Source organism: Rattus rattus, chromosome 3 (assembly GCF_011064425.1).
Source record: "Rattus rattus isolate New Zealand chromosome 3, Rrattus_CSIRO_v1, whole genome shotgun sequence".
In the NCBI taxonomy this organism is placed as follows: Eukaryota; Metazoa; Chordata; class Mammalia; order Rodentia; family Muridae; genus Rattus; species Rattus rattus.
The window spans coordinates 173664710-173687446 of NC_046156.1; the positions used below are offsets into that span (position 1 = coordinate 173664710).

General features: G+C 44.4%; 1 protein-coding gene across 1 annotated transcript in view; it reads left to right on the forward strand.

Annotated features, from left to right (window-relative positions):
* The window catches only part of Osmr (oncostatin M receptor), a 54199-nt gene extending 31773 nt beyond the window's left edge, over window positions 1–22426 (forward strand). The window contains exons 8-18 of the mRNA XM_032898815.1: window positions 1856–1995; window positions 2637–2790; window positions 6192–6268; window positions 7552–7774; window positions 9256–9435; window positions 10225–10329; window positions 12076–12249; window positions 13131–13298; window positions 18736–18817; window positions 19054–19126; window positions 20162–22426. Coding sequence (XP_032754706.1) covers window positions 1856–1995; window positions 2637–2790; window positions 6192–6268; window positions 7552–7774; window positions 9256–9435; window positions 10225–10329; window positions 12076–12249; window positions 13131–13298; window positions 18736–18817; window positions 19054–19126; window positions 20162–20689 — 1904 coding nt within the window. The 3' untranslated portion in view covers window positions 20690–22426. The remainder of the gene's footprint in view (window positions 1–1855; window positions 1996–2636; window positions 2791–6191; window positions 6269–7551; window positions 7775–9255; window positions 9436–10224; window positions 10330–12075; window positions 12250–13130; window positions 13299–18735; window positions 18818–19053; window positions 19127–20161) is intronic.
* Window positions 22427–22737: the final 311 nt, after the last annotated feature.

Genomic DNA, 22737 nt, shown 5'->3' on the forward strand with positions numbered 1-22737 from the left:
TCAGAAAGCTTTAGGAATAGTCAGTTGGATATCACAAGGTGACCGGGTTATTTGAAACATTTTTTTAAATCTATGTTAAGTCCCATATAAGTGAGGCCATGTCCTGTTCTCCCCCCCCCCTCAGCGGGAGAGCGTTCCTTGAGTAATCTATAACTCAGATGACAGGCCCGAATGGACATAGGCACTGTGTGGTTCAAAGTTTCATCTGTGACAGGGACATTGCTCAGACAGGTAATAGTATCTGATCCACATTCCTCTGTCTAGAATGCAGCCAAAAACAAAAGAGCCTAACCCAGAAGCAGGTAAGAGTACCAAGGGCCACTCTTTGTCCTTTAACTGCTTGAGGTCGTCAGCTTTCTAATTTATTGGGTTTTTTCTTTGGGCAACTAAGAAATGTGCTGTGCTCTCTACTATCCAAAACCATGGAAAAGTCTAAAGTTTCTGATTTTCCCATGTGATATTTAGAGCCCATAGCCATTCTCCATCTTTCCCAGCTGACTCCCACCAGGGTCTCATCTCCCATACTGTATTTTCCGGTTCTAAAATTGTCTATTGGTTCTTTTTTTCTCCCCTTTCTTCTGTTATATTTTGGTTTACCCTTCATTTTGCACACCACTCTATGGGGAGAGAGGTGGACATTTAGAGTGCAGTTTGGTGCTGTGTTATAACACAGAACTGTTCTTGGCCAGACTTGTGGTACCACACATGTGTTTCCTCCTCTGTGGTGGGCCATGAATCCAAGCATAAAGGTGCTGGTTACCCCTATAGCATTTATCCCACTATTGTACCTCAAAGCATCTTTACCACACTGGTCATTATTACACTTCATCAGGTTCACAGTTGGTAAGATTGTTGATGGATTTCCTGTCCTCCCACAACAGTCTGTATAGCCCCTTCCAGAAAGACACCTAGCAGCAGGAAGCCTTCTGGTCACTACTGACTAGATTTCTCCATGTCCTGTGACTAATGTGTGTTGCAGCTTCAGCAATAATGTCTTACCGTCAAGTTTTAGTGGGCAGCCAAGAGCACTGGGAGTAACTTGGACTATTTTAAGAGTCTCTGGGATGCCTATGATCAACAATTTAAGGGAATGTGCTGAGTTTTTTATTTGCCAATGTATGGTACCTGGGATAAACATAGTCCCATGTGTAGTGTACTCTATTAAATCAAAATTATGTATATGATGTTCTAAAATACTTGTTTTCTCTATGGCTTTTCAAACATCCTTAGTATGAATGCCTCCTCCCCTCCTGCGCCACACCTCAGCATCCCTCTTCTTATGTAACTCACCTCTGCATTAGTCCTCCTTTCTTTTTGCCTTTTATTAGTTTCCTTAGATCCATTCCAACTGTGTGGCTTTGGCTCATGGACCTATTTTAAACTCTCCTGTGGCAGTTCTGTCACCTGGGTCATTTGGAGGCTGGCATTTGTTAATGATCTTTCCCCTTGACAATTGGTGACATTATTATTGAATGTTTTAGATATTGGATTGTTCAGGGTTACTTCCTTGATATTGTGAATATTCTTTTAGTTAGATTTAGGTTGTATTATAACCTTTCTCTATTGACTGCCTTCTTCAAAGTTTGACCCTCTTCCACAAGCTGACTGATTATATTTAATTTTAAGAGTCTGTGTTTTATTTCAGTGATTAATATACTTAGTATTAATACATAAGGCAATCAGTGAGTGAAAGAGATCATGTACTTGACACAATATATATTGTCAGCAAGTCACATTGTCCGCATTTTCCTAAACATAAGTAAAAAGCATTGGTGAATAAAGAAATGGTGAGATGAATTACCTGTTACCTGAGCTGCTTGACATCTCCTTTTGTTCCTCTTTCTTTTATTGACAGTTCATCCAAAGGCTCCCCATGATGTCACTCTTAAAATTGTAGGTGCTACAAAAGCCCACATGACTTGGAAGGTTCCCTCCCGTGGAGACTACACACTTTTGTGTCAGGTTGAACTCCAGTGTGAAGGAGCAGTGATACATGTAAGAACATCTGTTCATCTCCTACGTTTGAAAATCTTTGATGTACCTAAGCAGAGAAATGGCAGACCGAGCTTTTTATCAGCTCGGGTGTCACACACTCGTAATCCTACCGTCCAGGGGGCTTACTTAGGAGATCACAAGTTTAAAGAGATCTTTAGATACATAATTTGACTCTATCTGCAAAACCAACCAAAATACAAACAAGAAAAAAATGCCTATTTCAAACCAAGCATTCTGGTGCACACCTGTAATTGGAGAGGCACAGGCAGGAGGATTACTAGAAGTTGGAGGTCAGCCTGATGCACAAGCCAGCCAGGGCTACATTGAAAAACTTTGCCCCAAACAGAAAAACAAAAACAACAACAACTAAAAAAAACCAACCCCACAATAAGATAAATCAATCAGTCAGGCCCTTACTTCAATATTGGTTCATAGTATGGACGATGTGTTGGAAGGGGGCCCTGCAATTGATCTAAATATTTGGCGTGAAAAAAGCAAGCAAACAAACAAAACCTAAGGGAAAAAAATTCTCTTGAAAGACCTAGTCTTCATCCAAACCGGAGACTGCAGTATTCTGATTTGGCCTTGCAACACAAATGCAAGTGTAGTCTTCATTTTTTGTCTTCACTTTCTTGACCCAGGAGCACAACGTTTCTGTCCACACGAGCGCCAACTACCTCTTCAGTGATCTGGCACCAGACACAGAGTACAAGGCTTGTGTGCGCTGTGCGAGTGCCCACCACTTCTGGAAATGGAGTGACTGGATGCAAAAGAAGTTCAGAACACCCGAGGCTGGTATGTGGGCTCCCTGGTATTGATCTCACAGGTTTAAGCCACAGGCTACGGGCTGAGTTCCTTCAGAGATTTCATTTGTGCCAAATTCTGAGAGGAAAGTGTTAAAACAAAGCGGATGTCATACTTTAAAGCTGGATGACATGGGTAATGGGCAAAGACATTTGATGACAGTGTTACTTCTGTCTATGTTCTCTCAAGTAGTTTCTTTGCTATTGCTGGGTTGGCTTTGGATGTAGGTGTGGATCTTTAACTGGTGACTGAGGACAAAAGATGTGTCAGTGCCTTGGGAAGCACTGGCCTCATTCCACACAGGAGCAGACTGTCCTTGGGGATGTCATGGTCTTTGGGACAGTCACCTTAATTAGTAAGTGGTTCTTCTCAGTGCTGGTCCACCAGGGTCCTCTCCAATTGTCTTTGTAGATTTCCTTCAGTCCTGCGTATACATGACTGTTCTCCAAATTACGTCCCAGGACTTAGATGGGTGTCACACGGTGAGATGGCCCAACTCTCAAACCTTTCCAGTTCAAGATAAAATCATGCCTAGTATCTATTTCCTAGATGAGGCAACTTGTGCCCAAGTGTTGAAGGGACTCGCTGTGTTTGCTCGGATAGTGAACAGCAGACACACGATAAAGCAATTGAAGCTCATCTCCGATGCTTCACGATGCTTTGTGTTCCTTGTCATGTATGCAACTGATCCTATTCCCCACTTACATAGGAGACCACTAAGGCAGAGAGACAAAGACTGGGACTGCACTGGGGCTCGCTTGTAGCAGCCTGGCTCTGGCTCTCCAGGGCTGCAGTGAGGCTCTGCGTTCTTCCTCTGTCTCTCTCTGTCTCTCTCTGTCTCTCTGTCTCTCTGTCTCTCTGTCTCTCTGTCTCTCTGTCTCTCTCTCTCTCTCTCTCTTTCTCCTTCTCTCTCCTCCCTTTCTCTCTGTGTCTCTGTCTCTGTCTGTCTGTCTGTCTGTTTCTCTCTCTCTCTCTCTCTCTCTCTCTCTCTCTCTCTCTCTCTCTCTCGTATCATTGCACCTTTGATATCAGGAATTAGAGGGAACAATGAGCTGGTCATTGAAGCAGTTGACCATAGTTTTCTAACACAGAGATCGACTTTTGTGCACTGCCCCCTCACGGCCCTTCACCTCATATCACATTACTATCCTCTCAAAACCAAACCAGAACAGAACGTAGGAAAAAAGTGGAACAGCTTCATTTTGTTAAATATTATACATGCATGCTTGTTGATGTAACATGTCCATGTTACAAATAGACAGTTTTGAAGAAGAATGCCCATGCAAAGGTTGAAGTCCAACGAGAGAAGCTGGAGTTTTACTTCCCGGCTCAGCTGAGGTCGGATTTACAGCCAAGCATAGAGTTTTTGAGAATACGTGTGAGTGTGAGTTGCATCCATAGGGCCTTGCTGCAGCGAGAAGCCACACCTGTGACTCTCCATGAGCTAAAAGGATGCAGTCTGCGCTGTCAGCAGCTACCCCTCACCTTAGCCAAGGAAGCCCGTACCTTCCCTTTTGATGATTGCTCTCTCATTCATGTCAAAGTATGGCCATAAAAGAACACAATGGAAAATTTGGTTCTATGCAGAATACACAGTATTACACAAGTATGAAGCAAAATGAACTGCAAACCGGAAACTACGTACTCATCTTAGCAGCATTTGCATCCACCCTTTAAAAGCAAAAGGCGACAAATGAAAAGTGCGTTTTTTAGAAGTTTAAAAGGAAACACATTGATATTATTATTTCTCCATCACAGAGACATGCTTATGAGCATTAGGCCTGAAAGTGACCATCGGTTTCCTGAATAATGTCATAGCTGGGAAGCTGTCAGTCATGAGTTTCGGTGGCTTCAGTCTCCCTTCTGCATGTTTTAAGCAATTGTCTCTGAGCCTTATTTTCCTTGTTGAGAGAATGGGGTAAATAAGGATGAGTACACTGCAGAAAAGCAAAGGAGGAAACGTCTATAAAATAGCTACAACAGGCATGGTTCCCAAGTATCCTTTTCTAAATTTTACCACTGTTCTATATACATTAGATCTGCCCCCAAACAGCTTTAAAGGGAGTTACCCAGAGTAGTCTTGGCTTAATAGAGTGGTCCAGCTGGCTAGGGGTTCAAGGACCTGGATTCAACTCTAAACACTGAAAAAAAAATACAGATCAATGATAAGATTGATAGATGACAGATTAAAGGTAGATTAGATACATACGAGATCTTAGAGATAGATGACAGACAGACAGACAGACAGACAGATATAGAAAGATAGATGATTGATAGAAATAGACAGACAGTAGACAGGGAAGAGAGAGATTCCCCTTTCTAATATATCAATGGAGTAAGTTCAGATACAGTGCAGTCAACTCTCAGTTCACGTAAATGAGCAAAGGCAGAGAGAAAGGACTGGGACATGTCAGCAGGTTGCTTTCTGAGCTTTCATCTCACTTTTCACTCTTTAGACGGTGTTCCTGGAGCTCGTCCAAAGACGCGGGCCCAGAGCCAGAAGCTAGGGTTTCAAAGTCAGACGAGCCGAGGCCAGCAGCAGCTCCTCTTAGACTCTTGGAAGCAGCTTGTAGTGCCATCATTTGGGGACCAGTCAGCCAGCTCTCTGAGTGCCAATAGGAGACAGCTGACAGGATCAGGAAGCAGAGGGGATAGGGAAGTATTTCCAGGTTGTACTCCAGTGAGGGATCAGCAGAGAAAAACCATGAATGCCAGGCAGGGCCCCTGGGCTTGCTGGCCCAAAGGCCTAGGTTAGTGTGTCTCTCTTAGCTTTGTGCATGACAGTTGTTGGGAAACTGACCTACATCCTCTGAGAATTGTTCTGACCAAAAAAAAAAAAAATTATTATTAGTGACCTCCAGAGGCTCTAGGGCTCATTGGTGGGTTTCAAGTTTGGTATTGTGTTCGGGACAGATTAACTTTGTTTTAAAAGCACCTACTGTAAACTTCTATGAACATGTTCTTAATGTAACGTATCATGACCAATGAATATAGACAGTGAAAGCATTTAAAACCCACGCTGCGAGTGCTGAGTAAGCAGTGTGGCTGTGGACCCATGGCTAGACGTCACAGAAAGAGACAGCTTGGCCTACAAGCCCCTGGGAGGACAGGAACAAACATGGCTTGAAACAGCAGTTCTCAACCTGTGGGTCATGACCCTTGCAGGGGTTGCACATCAGACATTTACATTGTGATTCATAGCAGTGGCAAAACTACAATATGAAGTAACAACAAAATAATTTTATAGTTGTGGGGGGGGTCACCATGACATGAGCCGTATTAAAGGGTTGAAGCATTAGGAAAGGTTGGAACCACTGGCTTAGAAGAACATGGAATGTATGACCTTCTTTGCAGACAAAATGACCTTGGGACTTGTCTTTGGTTCATTTCAGCCCCCTCAGAAGCTCTTGATGTGTGGAGAGACGTGCGGACAGAGAATGGAAGACAAGTTGTGACCTTATTCTGGAAGGTAAGACTTGCCGCTTCTGGACAGCAGTGCCCTCCCCAGTTGGGAGAAACCATGGTGTCAGCCTCACAGGGCTGATTATCAGGGAGAAAGACCCACTCCATACCCAGTCCTAGTGCTTGGGCTACAACGTCCCTGAGCCCAACTGAGGGCTGATGGTTGATTGTGATTGTTAGAATCTTTTCTGAGTGTTCTACTTAGGTCCACTGCAACCTTTGCAAGGCTCAAGACAAAGAGCTCTGTCTAGAGTCACATTATCTGCTTCTGAATTATGGATATGTAAATACAAAAGTTTCGAATCAAGTTATTACTTTATAATAGAAGATCAACCTTTTGCGGCTGCCTGGCCCAATCCACTTCGTGACAACCTGAAAGGCCAGCTCTGTATTCAGGGCTCTGAGATTCCTCAGTGTCTCACACCAAAGCATGGTAGTTAATAGGCGATTGTTGGCCCATTGTCGCAGCCTCACCCAGCTTTTCTTCTCCCCTTGGGTTTGGCATGGTCTTTGGGTCTCTGCATATACATGTGTGGCTCTGCTAGGATGTCTGAGTTCTGTCCACTCCCTGAAAGGACAGCTGTAGCTTAATTTGGGATGCAGGGGTCCACAGAGCAAGACATAGCCTGCTCCCAGAAGAGCAGACCTCAGGAAGCTCTGATGGATGCTGACCTGGGACTGTGAGGGTCAGGACTTCTCTGTAAGCACGAGCATCTTCTAGAAGAGGGAATATGAACTAAGGGGCAGAGGTCAGGGTGAGAGAAGACCAGGTAAAGGGAGGCCAGGACACAGACTCTTCTTATAAAACTTCTGGGTGCTAGTTCCACTCTTGTGTCTTCCTCCAGCTGCCTCTCAAATCTTATTTCCTCCAGAGCTAAGGAGTCCATATTCCTTTTGACTTTTGACTCAGTCCCTGCCCTCTGGATATACTATAAATCTTTCATATAGTCTCTAAATGATTTTTGTCTCTGCTCTCTTCAGTTAGATTGATATGCCTGATTCTAAGCTTGCTGTTGAGATGATTTCTCTATTTAATTTGATGAATGTGCTGGTGCGTGAGTGTGTACACATGTGCACACACAGAGACATATTTATTCTAATATGTATATATGTGTACATGTGTGAATGTTGTATATATGTACATATGTATGTGCACATAGGTGTGTGCATATATATGAGTGGGTATATATGGTCTTATGTATATGAGGATTGGGCAGCTAAGGGATGGAAGAAATAAAAAAAGTAATTTTAGAGTAAAGCCCATTTTGAAAGGATTATCATCTTTTTCAGCCACTATTAAAATCACAGGCCAATGGCAAAATCATATCCTATAATATAGTTGTAGAAAATGAAGCCAATCCAACGGAGTCAGAACAGTATTCTGTTCGGGCGCCAGCCCTTGGCACAAACCTGAGCCTGGACCTGCATCCCTACAAGATTCACATCTCAGCCAACAACAGCGCGGGGGCATCTCCTGAGTCCTTGGTGGTCCTTTCTAGTGATTCTGGACATGGTAAGTCAGCGTTAGCCCATTTGGCTTCCGTTCTTGAGGGGAACTTTGATGATATTTCTAAATAGTGACAGACAAATAAAGCCATAACTTGAGGCAACAGTGAACCTTGACACTGAAGAGCTTCACGCATTTCCACAAATGTTCACTAAAACCCACACTTCAGGTTTTTCTGGGCGTCCGGTTTCACCTGAAAGTCCTAATTACTAGTTCGTTAATCACTGCATGGAAGTACGATGCTGCTCATCTTTCTGGACCTTGAAACTGTCACACAGCAGGAGCACAGGTCTAGACTACAGTAAAAGTTGTTGAGGTGGTTTCTTCAGTGTGCAGGTTCGCAGCGGAAGTTGACCCACACCGCTTCCTCCCCTTCCTCCGTCAAAGAGAGAAATCTGTCTCACAGCAAAACCGACATTTCCTCTTCACTTGTTCAGAGATGTCAGGAATGTGACCTCACTCTGTAAGAGCACTGGAGGCTCAGAGTAATGGGGACAAGGAGGTTCATCTCATGACTTTACAAAGCTGAGTGTGAACCCGGAAAGGCCATCGATGGAGCATGGAAGACACCTTTTGTCACCCTAACACACAAGTCTCCCCCATCCCTTTCCACTCGGGGTGAGAAATCAAGAACATCAGTTGGATGACCTAGCAGGAAAGCTTGTCTGCTAGTAATTTGCTACTCTACCCTTTTAGTTTGGTTGGTGGTGATGGGAGGTGTCCTTAGCAAGCTTCTCATCAGGGTTCCAGCATTTTCTGTTCATTCGTAGCTGCATCTAAGCTCGTTCGTTGGAGGCACTCTTGAAAGTGAATCATTACAAATACATTACAAGTGAACCATGTACACTAGACATCCCAAACTTAGGATCCTACCACTTAGCAAGCTGCTGCTTTGAGACTGGTTTGAAACATGATTTGAAGAATAGAGATAGTGAGGAACTCAATCCTCTATAGCAATTAGAGGTTCTTTCCTGTGAGAGACTGTGTTAGTCAACTTCTCATTCTTATGACAAAGTACTGGAGGGGAACAAATTATAAGGTGGTAGACACTGACATGGTGGGGTTGGTTAGTTTGTTGCCTTGGGAGCTGTGGGGGGTGAATATCATTGAGGGTAACTTATGATAGAGCAAAAGCTACTTACCTCATGGTGCTTGTGAAGCAAAGAGAGGACAGAGCCAGGGTCCCAATATCTTCTTTCATAGTGTTCCCAGGAATATAACTTCAGTCTCCCAATGTCAACAACTGAAAGAAGTCACTGCTTCCAAAGAGTGCCACAATCTGGGGGCCAAGGCTTTGGGTACAGAAGCCCTTGAGAAGCAAACATTGCAAGCGTTGGCTTCTTTCCTTCCTTGGAAATCGTTATATATATATATATATATATATATATATATATATATATATATATATATATATTATTAAACATAATAAAATACACACACACACAATGAACTGAATCAAAAGTATTATTCTATTTCTTTCTGCACAGAAGAGGTCCATGAAAAAACAATTAAAGGTATAAACAATGGATTCAATATTTCCTGGGAGCTGGTATCTGGAGACGCGATAGGCTATGTTGTGGACTGGTGTGCACATTCTCAGAACCAATACTGTGATTTGCAGTGGGAGAACGTAGGTCCCAATACCACAAGCACCATCATCACCTCAGGTGAGAGCTCTCTGCACTCCTCCTTGCATAGCCCTCTTGCAGGAAGTCTAACACAGACTTCAGTTCTGACCTACAGATATTTTGTGTCAGGCTAGTGATTTTGAAGTGACAAGTCCAGCGAGGTTGCTTGGAGATCAGACTTTCTGGGGATGGATTGTGGCCTTCAGACTTAAAAATCTACTGTAGCAGAGCATGTAAATGTAGGCCCATAGTGCAGATTTTAATAAATGTCTCCTCTAAATTAGAGGGACAGCTGAACCGCTTGCAGAAAGCTTTTGCAGATGGAGAGAACAACAAAAACTTGGACATTTAGGGCATAGAGTTGATGGAAACAGAATCAGCTTTCAGTCTCAATGAACTTTTAGGCATGATCACTCCCCTCCTGCAGTGAATCTACAACTTGCTAATGCCTGCTGGTTTAGAGAGGTCAAAGGGGCTCAAGGGAGTGCTTTAAGTAGGACATACAGGCTAAAGGACTGATTTGGGAATCATCTAGCTCCAGAAAGTGATGGAGACCCCTGCAGATTCAGGGGCCTGAGAGCATGGGTGAGGCGGGCTGAGGGTCCTGGCTCCAGAGCGCATGCCACTCTCCACTGACTGGAGACAGCACAATGTTCACAATACAGAAAGCTCCAAGGCCCAGCAGAAGGAAGGACACACTGGAGGGAAGAGTGGAAAGATCTTGAGAGAGAAACTACCGGGGGATGCTTGCTCCCCATTCATCCTTTCCTGCTCAGCTCAAATGATGTCATTGCATCGTCCTAAAAACTTTTGGCTTCTCTTCTCTAGACGCCTTTAAGCGAGGGGTCCGTTACAACTTCAGAATTTTTGAAAGATCTGTGGAACAGAGTGTTCGGTTAGTAGAGAAACAAAGAGGATACACCCAGGAAGTGGGTAAGTAGAAGGCACTTGGCACAACTCAGGAAGACTTGTGCTGCACCATAGTTTTGTGTTTAGAAGGATTGCATTCCCATACTTAATTTTATGGTTCCATTAACTTAAAAACAATTTGCATTACGTTTTTAAAGTCATATAAATGAAACATCTTCACTATAGGATATGTATAAATTATTGCATGAAAGAGGATGAAATCTTTGCTAATTTTAACACCCAAAGGGCAATGTCCAGCAACTACTGCAGTTACCCACTTCTCTATAGCGTTAAACTCTTAAATAAAAACGAGATGTTCAACGAAGTTCTTTGACTTCTTTCTTGATTAATGCCACAATATATTATTTAACCACTGTGCTACTTCCGTGATGGAAAGGAGCCCCTCTGCATGTGCCAAGCCACCTATTGTTGGACAATTTAGAATGAGTGCAATGATTTTCTTTCAGAAACTGAAAAATATATCTTCAGGTATCTTGTAGCTCTAAGTTGTACATCTCTCTTTTGCTGTCCACTCTCTTGTTCTGATCTGAATTATTTTCATTTTAGCTAACTCTTTATCTTTATCCATAATTGTGTGTGTGTGTGTGTGTGTGTGTGTGTGTGTTTCATCAAGTAGCATGTACCATGCTTTTTGAGTCTGTCTCTCACCGGCCTGAGCTCACCAAGTAGGCTATGCTGACTGGCCAGTGAACCCCAGAAATCTCTCTCTCTCTCTCTGTCTCTGTCTCTGTCTCTGTCTCTGTCTCTGTCTCTCTCTCTCTCTCTCTCTCTCTCTCTCTCTCTCTCTCCCTCTCTCTCTCTCTCTCTCTCCCTCCACATACACTGTGCTTTCAAGAAAAGCACCACCACTCTCGGCTTTTTGGTATGTGTTCTGAAGACAAGATTCAGGCTCTCATGCTTAGAAAGCAAGACTTTACCAAGCAAGTTATCATCTATGCCTATAATGATGGTGCTCCATGGACTCCAAGACATAGAATCCTCGGGTCAAAGGGTTTCAGCTTCAAAAAAATCTCCTCATTTCTTTTAGAATTGTCAGGAAATTGCCTCCTGTAAACATTTATCCCTGTCCCAGCACCAGAATAGGATGCTAGCTCTTCCCAATGGAGTGTTTGTCATTAGGGTCACTGGACTCTGGAAGCAGGCTCCTGGTTATCTTACCAATCAGACTGACTCTAACATTCTTCCTTTAGAAAAGCTGATCCAGTATTCATGGTGGACAGAGGGGACAGGAAGGGGCGTGTCACTTGTGAATGCATCTCTGTGTGCAGACACTGCACAAATGTGCGTGCTGGGGTGGGGGAGAGGATTTACCGGGTACATTCCCGGCGTGTTTCATAACACACATTGCCCTGTTCTGGGGACAGAATTCTCCAAATCCCCTCTCATATCTTTAAACATATCTTGCCTTCTCTGTCCCTCCCTCTTCATGCCTGTCAATTCTCTAGTTCACAAAGTGCTGTTGGGACTTCAAGGACAGGGCCAAGTCTAAGATGGACCTTTTATTTTTCACTTTTCCCCCTGTGGCTTTTGCACAAATTACTTAATCAATGTATGTCTTCATTTATGAAAGGCTTATATGAGAACTCAGAACTGTGTGTTGGTACACAATATCCAGGGAAAGAGATCAAAGCCCTTACCTTGACAGGCGCTCGGCGTCCAGAGCTGCCTGTGACGTGTGGTTAGTTTGCATAAGTGTTGTGAGACCATTCCCAAACCATGACTTGTTCTTGCTTTATCTTCCTTCCCTAGCTCCGTCGGTGAATCCAGGAGTGACGATTCATAACTTGACCCCAAACTCCTTCAGTCTAAAATGGCAGGATTATGCCAGCGACTTCCAGTCTGGCTTTATAAAAGGGTACCTCGTATATTTGAAATCCAAGGAGCTGCAGTGCAACCCAAACTGGGAGAGGACTGTTCTGTCAGGTGATGCTCACTCTTTCGGCTGTTTGCTTAGACTCAAAAGACCTCCTCACAGTTTGGGAGTCATGAAAGCGAGGCTGAGCTAGGGGAAAGTTTAGAAAAGGCCAGAAAAGACAGGGCCAGGCTGGGGACCAGGCTGAGCTCTTCCCGTGCCATTGTATAACCAATAGCAAAGCGAAAAGGGCTGTGAGCAGAGGGAGAGGAATTTGAATTCATTTCAAAACTGATGTGGGCCTGACCATCAGCCCTTACAGAAATCCTTCCATTTAGAAAACCTGCTTGCTCTCCCATTCATCAGAAGGTCTTAGACTTACCTTTACATACAAAGGTATATGTTTGTGGTGCTGAGGACCAAATACACAGCCTCCAACATACTATGAGCACGAAGTCTGTCTGTAAGCCACATCTCTGGAACCAGCTTATTTCCCTGTGTGTGCTTATTATGGCGGCAGAAGTCTCTACCTGTGTTATTGGCACTCCCTGCTTAGTGGATATTTTGTTTATTGTGGCACACCTTGAAAGCTGTGAAACTATTATTTGATTTGAGGTTGCCTCAAGGATGCTGATGGTACTGAGGCAGCCGGGGCATCAATGCCTGGCTCCCACACAAGCTCTCTGCCACACTCTTTCCTTTCTTTCTCAATAAGTCATGGAGCTGTGCATCCCAGGCTGGCCTGAACAAATTATGTAGCTAAAGATGGCCTCGAGCTTCAGCTCTTCCCACTGGGATTACACGCATGTGACGTCATGTCCAGTGTCTGTCGTGTTGGGAATTAGGCCCACGGCCTGTGCATGCTAGGCGAGCATTCTGCTAACTGGCCACAAGCAGGCCTCTGCCGTACCCTGAATATGATTTTCTTGACAACGTTGCTTTTCAATCACAGATAAGTCGGTGCTCTGTAAATATGACGTCGATGACCCAGAGACAAAGACACTCACGGTGGAAAACCTTCGGCCAGAGTCCCTCTATGAGTTTCTTGTCACTCCGTATACCAGCGCTGGCCAGGGACCCAATGAAACGTACACAAAGGTCACGACTCCAGATGTACGCTGTGAGTTTCTCCAAAGCAAACGTTTCCCTCAAAGCAAAAGTTGAGTTCCTAGACTTTCGACAGATCAGGACGCTTCAATAATGTCTTCTCCCTTTCCCCAGCCCCCACTTCTTTTTCTCCCTTCCACACATAAATGTTATTCGGAATCCCGTTCCAGACCCCAGGTTGAATCGGCAGTCACCTGACCTATGAACTAGAGACTTCTCGTCTTTCTCACTGACACTCGGTGTCTGCCTCTGGGAGTCAGTCTCTGGGTGATTTGAAAGTCACAGCACAGTTTAGAGTTGGCACCAGAAGAGCTCCCATCTTCTCACTCTAGCAGGCCGTGGATGATGGTGGGTAGCCTCCTGCCTCAGGAGGGCCAGGCTGCGAAACCTCAGAGACACTCAGTTTTGAAAAAGCAAGAGGCTTAAGCTGCAAGTTCCCGGCTTCCTCCGTGCAGCATCCATTCGCTGAAATCTCAGCCGTTGGGAGTTAGGGTGCTGGTCCTGGGGTGCCATAGTGGGTGTCACAGATGCATACGGCTGCAACAGCAGGTGTTAGCGATGACTGAAACATTGTCTGATGCCGCCGAGCCGATGTCCAGGGTTCGAGTCGCATTAAGATTTGAGTCAGAGGTTTTGATTATTTGAGCATGCTTGTCACTTTGCAGTCATTTCACTGGATGCAGCGGGTGCGTTTGAGATGGGGTGTCACATAGCCCAGGCTACATTGCGGAGGATGAACTTGAACCCATGATCCTCCCTCCTCCACCTTCCCCACACTGGCACGGCAGGCATGCATTCCCACGACCAACTCTGTATTTTTTCTTCCACATTTTGACTTTGTTCTGTGTGAGCGTGCACATACACATACACAAAAGGATGATTTCATTAATCTTGGTGGTAAACCTCATGACCTCACCTTTATCAATGATGTGATTGATAAGAAAGTATTTCAATTATTCACTACTTCCCTGACAGACACCTTTCGTTGCTGGAATTTCCAACCCCAATAAGCCCATATAAAATTCACATAATCTAGTTATTACATTTATAAACTATATGTCTAGATTGGGCAGATCTAACACTATATGATCTTATTCTCTAGCTGTGGGATCCTATGTTACTTGTAGTAGTTACTTTGTTACTGCTTCTCCTCCCCCTCCTCCTCCTCTTCCTCTTCCTCCTCCTCCTCCTCCTCCTCCTCCCCCTCCTCCCCTCCCCCCCCCCTCCTCCTCCTCCCCCCCTTCCTCCCCCTCCCTCTTTCCTTTCCTCCTTTCTTCCCTTCCTCCTCCTCCTCCTCCTCCTCCTCCCCCTCTTCTCTTCCTCCTCTTCCTCATTACCATCACCATCATCATCTTCCTCTTCCTTTTCCTTCCGTTCTTCCTCTCCCTCCTCTCCCTTCTCTTTCTCCTCCTCTTCCTCCTCTCCCCACCTCCTCCTCCTTCTCCTCCTTCTCATTCTCCTTCTCCTCTTTTATCCTCTCCTTGCCCTCTGGTTTTCCTCTCTCCACCCACCCCCACTCTAAAACAACCTCCCATCCCACCTTTCCCCTTCACAGCCTAACCACAGGCTCTAGCCGTCATTGACCAGTTAAAATGGGGAGAAGGTTCACACGGGATCACCTGTGTTGGGGCAGCCCCTCTTGAGGAAGCAGAATTAACATCAGAACACAAACAGCCTCAGGACAACCCACAACTCACTTTGTACACTTAAAATAGAATGTTATAGGACTCTGGTAACTCCATCTGTGCCCTGCTGACCAGGAATAAGAAATGCTTGCATTTGCTAGAAGGCGTGGTTAAATGAAACCAAACAAAAGGATCCAAAATGCAATGCCGACATGCCAAAGTGTAGACATTTTGCTGCCAATAGTGGGAGTTCTTAACAACAGGCCCCTTTCTTTGTGAGTTGGTACTTTTTCTTTGAACAGAGACTGGCTTAGTGAATAGAGACCGTGAGGCCGAGAGGTCCGCGAGCCCGTTCAGAGGTCTCTCAGGTGCTCACCCTCACGATCGTCCCTGTCTCTGCTTCTGCACAGTTGGACCTGTGTTTCCATTGAATTTAACTAGCACACAGGTGGTTCCCTACCTAATGATGCTCAACTTAGGACTCCTTTGCGTTGCTAGGGTGTAAAAGCAGGACATGCTCAGAAGAAGATGCTCTTTGCAGTGTGATCTTTTCCCAGGCTGGTGGAATGCAGGCTGGTGTAGCACAAGTCGCAGAGAAGTCTGCAGCAGTGTGCAGCGGCTGCTGTGAAGCCGGGCTGTTGGCGGGCTGGGTGTGGGGGATGTATTTTCCTGCAGCGCTTAGAACTTAACAATTTGTCGGGATGTAGTCCCTTGCCAGCCAAGGGGCACCTGGGGTTAACTTTTCAGCAGCAGGTTATACTCTGAAAGTTTGTTTTCAAAACTCGCCTGACGGTTGTTGAAGTCAAACAGATGGAAAAACAAAACAAAAACCAATGTTGGCAAAGATGGAGGAAAACTGGAACTCTTAAACCTTGAGTGTAGGTAGGAAAAAGTTGGCACAAAAGTAACGTAGGGAAACTGGTAGTTTCAGTGTCTCCTAAAGAAAGTGTGTGCTCGGTGTGGGGCTTAGACCCTCCCTCCTTGATATACAGCTTAAAGAAATGTCTGCATATGGGCATACACTCATAGACACTGCAAACACCTACAGACGAGCATTAGAATACCCACATCTGTACAATTCCTGAGGCTCGCAAGCATCCATCCCGTGAGAAGGATAAACAGCTCTGCTGTGGTCACACAGTGGAGAGTCATAAAGTAATGAAAACAACGTTCCTACAGTTATAAACTAGTATGGTGACACTTTCAAGTGCAAGAAGGAGTGAAGGGAGGCAGGGAGGAGTCCTGCTGTGAGGTTCTATGTCAGAGTGCAGGAAGAGACCGCCACCACACTCTGAAAGGGTCAGCCTGTGGTGTGCTTGGGAATGCACAGTGTCTGGGGTCCCTGGGTAATGCTGCTCTTGACCCATACACTGGTTAGATGGATGTGTCAAGGAAGTAGGAAATCCACTGAGCTGTATGCAATCTCTGTCTCTCTCCATCTACCTCTTTCTCTCTCTCTCACACACACACAGGTTGAATATGCTAAATTTGAAAGTCCCAATTCCAAACGAAAATATTCTGAGGGCTTTCATGCCACAGTGGAAGATTCAACTTCTGGCTGTGTATAAAGGGGCACACAGCACCCACTGCATAAAATTATCTCCAGTCTATATAAAGCAGACGAATCTGGTATGAATTTTGTAATTAGACTCTCTTCATACATCTCACCACGAATAGGCAAATATTCCCCAAATCAAAATAATGTGAACTCCTAAACCTCTGACTTCCAGGCGTTTCTGGTAATGGGTACCCACCCTCAATTTCAGTAGAGTATGTAAATCCATACTTTTACCAAATTTTAAAACTGATCATAGCACTTGAAGGTCTTGAGAGCAACTATTCTTACCACATAGCCTCTGCCCAGGGAAGGCTCCCTTACGGAACAACCCAACACCCAGCTGGGGAGCCAAACAAGGCGGTGTTTGTTCATTTGTTTGTTTGTTTTCTAGTCTAGGCTGGCACTGGGTGAGAGTGGGGAGAGTAAGGGAGACGAACTGATTGAACAGGACCGTATGTTCACCACACTGTCCTCGGAGCCCTCCTAGTCATTTGCCCAGGACGTTCCTTACACACAAGCTAAGTGATTGATTAGTTGAACTACAAGCAACCGGAACAAAGGGAGCATCTAAAAAATAGTAGTGTTCCAATATCAACCAACCAGACCCCTTCCCCCGCTGGGGGCTCCCAGGGGACTAAACCACCATCCCACGAGTACACAGGGATGGACCCATGACATCAGCTGCATATGTAGAGGAGGATGGCCTTGTCGGGCATCAGTGGGAGGAGAGCCCCTTGGTCCTGCCAAGGGTGGATGCCCCAGTGTAGGGGAATGTCAGGGTGGGGAGGTGGGAGGGAATGGGAGCATCCTCACAGAAGCAGGGGGTGGGTAGGATAGCAAGTTTCTGGAGGGGAAACCAGGAAATGGGATAACATTTACTTAACACGTAAATAAAAAAATGCAATTAAAAATAGTAGTGTTTGACACATTTGAGAAATAAAGCAGAATTATTAAAGGAAGTTAAGGTACACAAGGGTAAAGGAATTAAGACAAGGTTTGTCTCCTTTTCCAACCTACAGTCCACTAGTCACACGTACCCTGGGACAGTTCTGAATGTGGCCCAACTTCATTAAAATATTATGATTTATGTGATTTTTTGTAACTCTATTGCATAATTCCTGAGTGTGAACTTTATAGGGGGACGATGCTACACAATACCAGAAGGCCAGACACTCCCGTACCTAGCCAACTGTTAATATATGACAAGCAACTTTAGAATCTCAGTGACAAACAGGTATTTGTCTTCTAATCAGAGACTCCATGTCAACACGGCTTGGTTGACTGGGCCACACTGACCTCTAGGCTTGGGTCTAGGGCAGGTATTTTTCATATGAAGTCACTCATAAAAAGCAGGAGTGGACTGGGCATATTCGTTTCATGGTGTGTGAAAGAAGAGAATGACTGTGCAAGCATATTGAAGCCCCTCCTTAGACTATAGCTATGACCTGTTGATCATCATACTGACCAAAATAGGCATATGGTTAAGCCCCAAGGCAAGAGGCAAGAAAATACTCCCACCTGCTACAGACACAGGGTAGTGTCTTAGTTTGCTATGAAGAGACACCGTGACCAAGACAACCCTTATAAAGGCAAACATTTAATTGGGGCTGGCTTACAGTTTCAGAGGTTCAGTTCATTATCGTCATAGTGGGAAACATCATATCATGTGGGCAGACCTGGTTCTAGACACAGTGACACACTTTCTCCAACAAGGCCACATCTATTCCAACAAGGCCACTTCCCATGGACCAAGCATATTTAAAGCACCTCAGGTAGGGAGTGAGAGACTGGGCGTTCATGGTGTCTTCTATCAGACTTAATGAGTTTGAACTGTGGAGTGTTTGTTGACTCACAGCAAAGGGCTCCTTGCATTGGTTGGTGTCTCAGATGGCCCCTGTTGGCTTTGAACTCCTGCTACTTCTGCTTTACCTCCTGCGTGTTAGGAGTGCTGCAGGTATGCACCACCATACCTAGCCTTTTTGGTCTTCTCTCTTCTAGCTAGGCAAGACTCAGATTGAATTTTCCCTATAAGTTCCACCCGGTTGAGTTTCTCTAAATCTAATAAATAAGAACTATTTAGGTGTGAGAAGTGATTTTCTTTTTTTAGAATTAAAATCATTAAAAAAAAAATCTCATAGCGAGTCTTGGATAAATACATGTAGTTGAGAATCAGTAAACATGGAAAATTCTTCACCCCCATAATCTTTTCTTCCATTAAGGAGGCTAATGCATACATGAAAAAGATTCCTTTCTCTTTTCTTCTTTAGCCCACATGCTGCTGCAGATCATATTACCCATGACCCTCGGCGTCTTCCTCAGCATCATTGTGTGTTACTGGAAAAGTCAGTGGTAAGTGGAGAGGAAGCCATTAGTCAAGAGCTAGAAACAGCCCCTAAGACAGGAGTGATATGGAATAATATGGGGGACGGAATGAAAAGATCAAAGATATGTAGGTGAGCACAGGATATCTGGTTGACAGGTTTGCCTTCTGGGTCAGTAGAGGGGGAAAAGCAGACCCATTTCTGAGGATACTTGAGGGTTCGCTCTTATCGGCCCCATCAGTCTTGTTTTTATTATTCTTCCAGGGTGAAGGAGAAGTGCTATCCTGACATTCCCAATCCGTACAAGAGCAGCATCCTGTCACTCATAAAATCCAAGGTAAATGTGGGCGTGTTCTATGTGTACAATGCCCATGAAAGACTAATCCAGCCAGGCATGGTGGTTCATGCCTGCGGTCCCTACCTATGTGAGCTTGAATCCAGTCTGGCCTATAAAGTTAGTTCTAAGACTATGCAGTGAGACTCTGTTTCAAAAAACTGAAAGTGTGCCTGCATGCATGTGTGCGTGCGTGCATGCATGCGTGTGAAAAGAATGCATCTTGGTTTGGGGCTTTATTGATTAAGCATTCTCATACCTCTTCAGGAAAAGATAAGAAATTAGAAGTACAAACACAGCGATGAAGCAGGCTCCAGGTACAGCTCAGTGGCAGAATGGCTTTGCCTAGCATGAGTGAAACCCTGGTTTTGATCCCAGCGCAGATCAAATATGATTGCATCTTACTCGTTGTGGGCTACCAGACAAGTCAGTGGTGAGAAAGGAAGGCTTCATCCAACTGGGAGTCAGACACAAACTCCTAAGACAGAAAATGACTTGTTCTGTCTTGGCGAGTCATCTGACTTTTGTCAAAACCTTCAAGCTAACGTATGGCCAGGAAGGAATGTGAAACTCTCAGTGCACACACACACTGTATACACAATACACACTGTATACACGATACACACTGCATACACGATACACACTGCATACACGATACACACTGTATACACGATACACACTGTATACACGATACACACTGTATACACCATACACACTGGATACACCATACACACTGGATACACCATACACAGTGTATACACCATATACACTGTATACACAATACACACTGTATACACGATACACACTGTATACACACATACACACTGTATACACGATACACACTGTATACATGATACACACTGTATATACCATACACAGTATATACACCATATACACTGTATACACAATACACACTGTATACACGATACGCACTGTATATACACATACACACTGTATACACAATACACACTGTATACACGATACACTTGGATATTCCCTCTTGTGCTTTTATCTTACATATGCTTGATTCCTTTGCAGAAGAATCCTCACTTAATAATGAATGTCAAAGACTGCATTCCAGATGTCCTTGAAGTTATAAACAAAGCAGAAGGCAACAAGACACAGTGCGTAGGCTCTGGGAAACTTCACACTGAAGATGTACCCACTAAGCCTCCATCGGTGCCAACAGAAAAGGATTCCTCTGGCCCCATGCCCTTCATCTTCCTTGAGAATTTTACTTACGATCAGTCAGCTTTTGATTCTGGTTCTCATGGCTTCATTCCAGGACCCCTAAAAAACACACCGCACCAACTCGGACTATTGGCTCCGCCTAACAAGTTACAGAATGTATTAGAAAATGATTACATGAAGTCCCTGGTCGAAAGTCCAACTGAAGAAACTAGTTTGATTTATGTGTCCCAGCTGGCTTCACCTATATGCGGAGACAAGGACAGTCTTGTCACGAACCCACCCATGCCAGTGCACGGTTCAGAGTATAAAAAGCAAATGGCACTTCCGGGGAGCCTCACATCAGCTTCTCTGAAGGTGAACAGCTTGACCTCTTAGGCCAAGATGAACAGTAAACACCAAGCTGCACCAACGCACTTCACACACTACAGGCACTTTGGGGGATGTAGCTGGCACCATACCAACACCACGTGCCCTGGCCTTTGGCCCTGGGGTGCTCATTATCCGCAGTGTTATTTATCAACGACCACTACAGACTGGCAGACTGAAGACCAGAACTTTACAATGTGGTCTCCATTCACCCCGAAGGGCTCCTTAGAACTGGCAGGATCCTGGAGCATGCTGACCTTATTAGTCAGGCTTGCCCTGATTGCAGTACCCCTGAACTTGCCCTAGGGTAGACGCCAGTCATTTCACAGAGCCTACCTACTCAGAACTGCACAACGCAGCTCTGGTCCTGGGATTTTGGTTTGCAGTGAGAAAAACATCTTCGTGTAAACTTGACCTCACGCTTAATAGTTTAAGGGTGAAAATAAGTGGATCAGATGTTTGATGAGTGCCACAAGAGACTGATTGCTTTTATTGTATAGATTTATCACATTTAATGGAGAGGTTACAAACTGGACTTTGGCCATACCTTGAAATGAGAACTTGTAGTCACTGATAAAGGACAAAGAACTCTCTTCGTGTCTACACTGAACCTAACCAGAGATGTAGAAATGGAGAGGAGGCTCTTCACAGGTCTCCCGCTGTCTAGCTTATGGCAGTAAACCAGGAGAGCAAAGAGCTCCACGCTTACTGTCCAGGTGACTCTACCCTGTTCAACAGACTTCATTCTTCTTTAGTTGTTGACTACCTCAGAAGAGAAGAAAAGGACATTTCACAGAGTGATGCCTTTTACACATAATACACCCCCCCCCACACACACACTGCATCTAGAGGACCCACTTCACAAACTAACCTCTGCTCTTTGCACGCTCGGTTGTCTGGCTCACGAGAATTCCGTCTCACATTCCTGTCGTGCTAAAATGCCCTAGTACCGGGTGCAATTTAGCTAGAACTTTAAATGTAGAAGTCAGTTGTGTTGGCTCCGAATTCATGTCTTTTGACAAAATACACTTGGTCCTATCTGTGGGTTCCACATCCAGACTCAACCAACCTCAGAAAGAAGATATTCAGGAAAAAATAGTCTGTACTAAACTCATGTATTTTTCTTGTTATTCCTTAAGGTATTAATAATTTCCACAGCACTTACACGCACCAGGCATTATGGCACAGCATGAAGAACACCCACTGTATACAATGCTATTTTTAGGTAAGGCCTGAATTCCTGCAGATCTTGGCGCTCCTTTAATTAACTCCTGGAAAGTGCCATAAAGGAATGACTATATGGAATGGCTGAACACATACATTGGTTCCCTCTTCTTAACGCTTGTCACATTGCAGAACAAGGTGGAAAGGTATTCTTTTTTCTTGTTGTTAGCTAAGCCTAATAGGAGTGATGACTTTGTGCACATGTGTGGCTGTTAAGTGCATGTGGTCATAGAACATATAGTAATAGTAACCATGAATGTTCTACACAAGCTGTCCAATCTTCTCTTTACAGAATAGAAGCCTTTGTTAGAAAACATGGCTAAACCCAACCCAGGACCAGGCAGGATCTTGAATAGTCTAGGTGGGAGAAGACTTTGCTCAGTATTATGTTTTCCTGTCAATGGATTTCTCACCAGAAATGTTAATGACATTTGTGATGTTTTTCATTTCAATTTTGTTTAAAAAACAATCCACAAAACATTATTTTTTTTGCTGTTTCAATAAAGTCCAAATTAAAACATGTCACAATCACATTCTTTTAATTTCCTTAACAGAATATGAATTCAACAATTGAATATAGCCAAAAACATCACCTCACAAACTTAACGTGTAAATTGACCCCTTCAACCTAAAGAAGGCCTGTTCAGCACACATGTGTTCAGAAGCATATCACGCTCAAGTTTTCCTCTCCTCTTATGGTCCACTTCTTGTGTTTGTGTTACAGTCCTCACCCCATCAGCAACAGGAGTAATAGACTTTGAGACCAAAGGTTATTTTGGTCTCTGGCTTATTTCATATAACACAATGATCTCTAATTCCACCATTTCCCTACA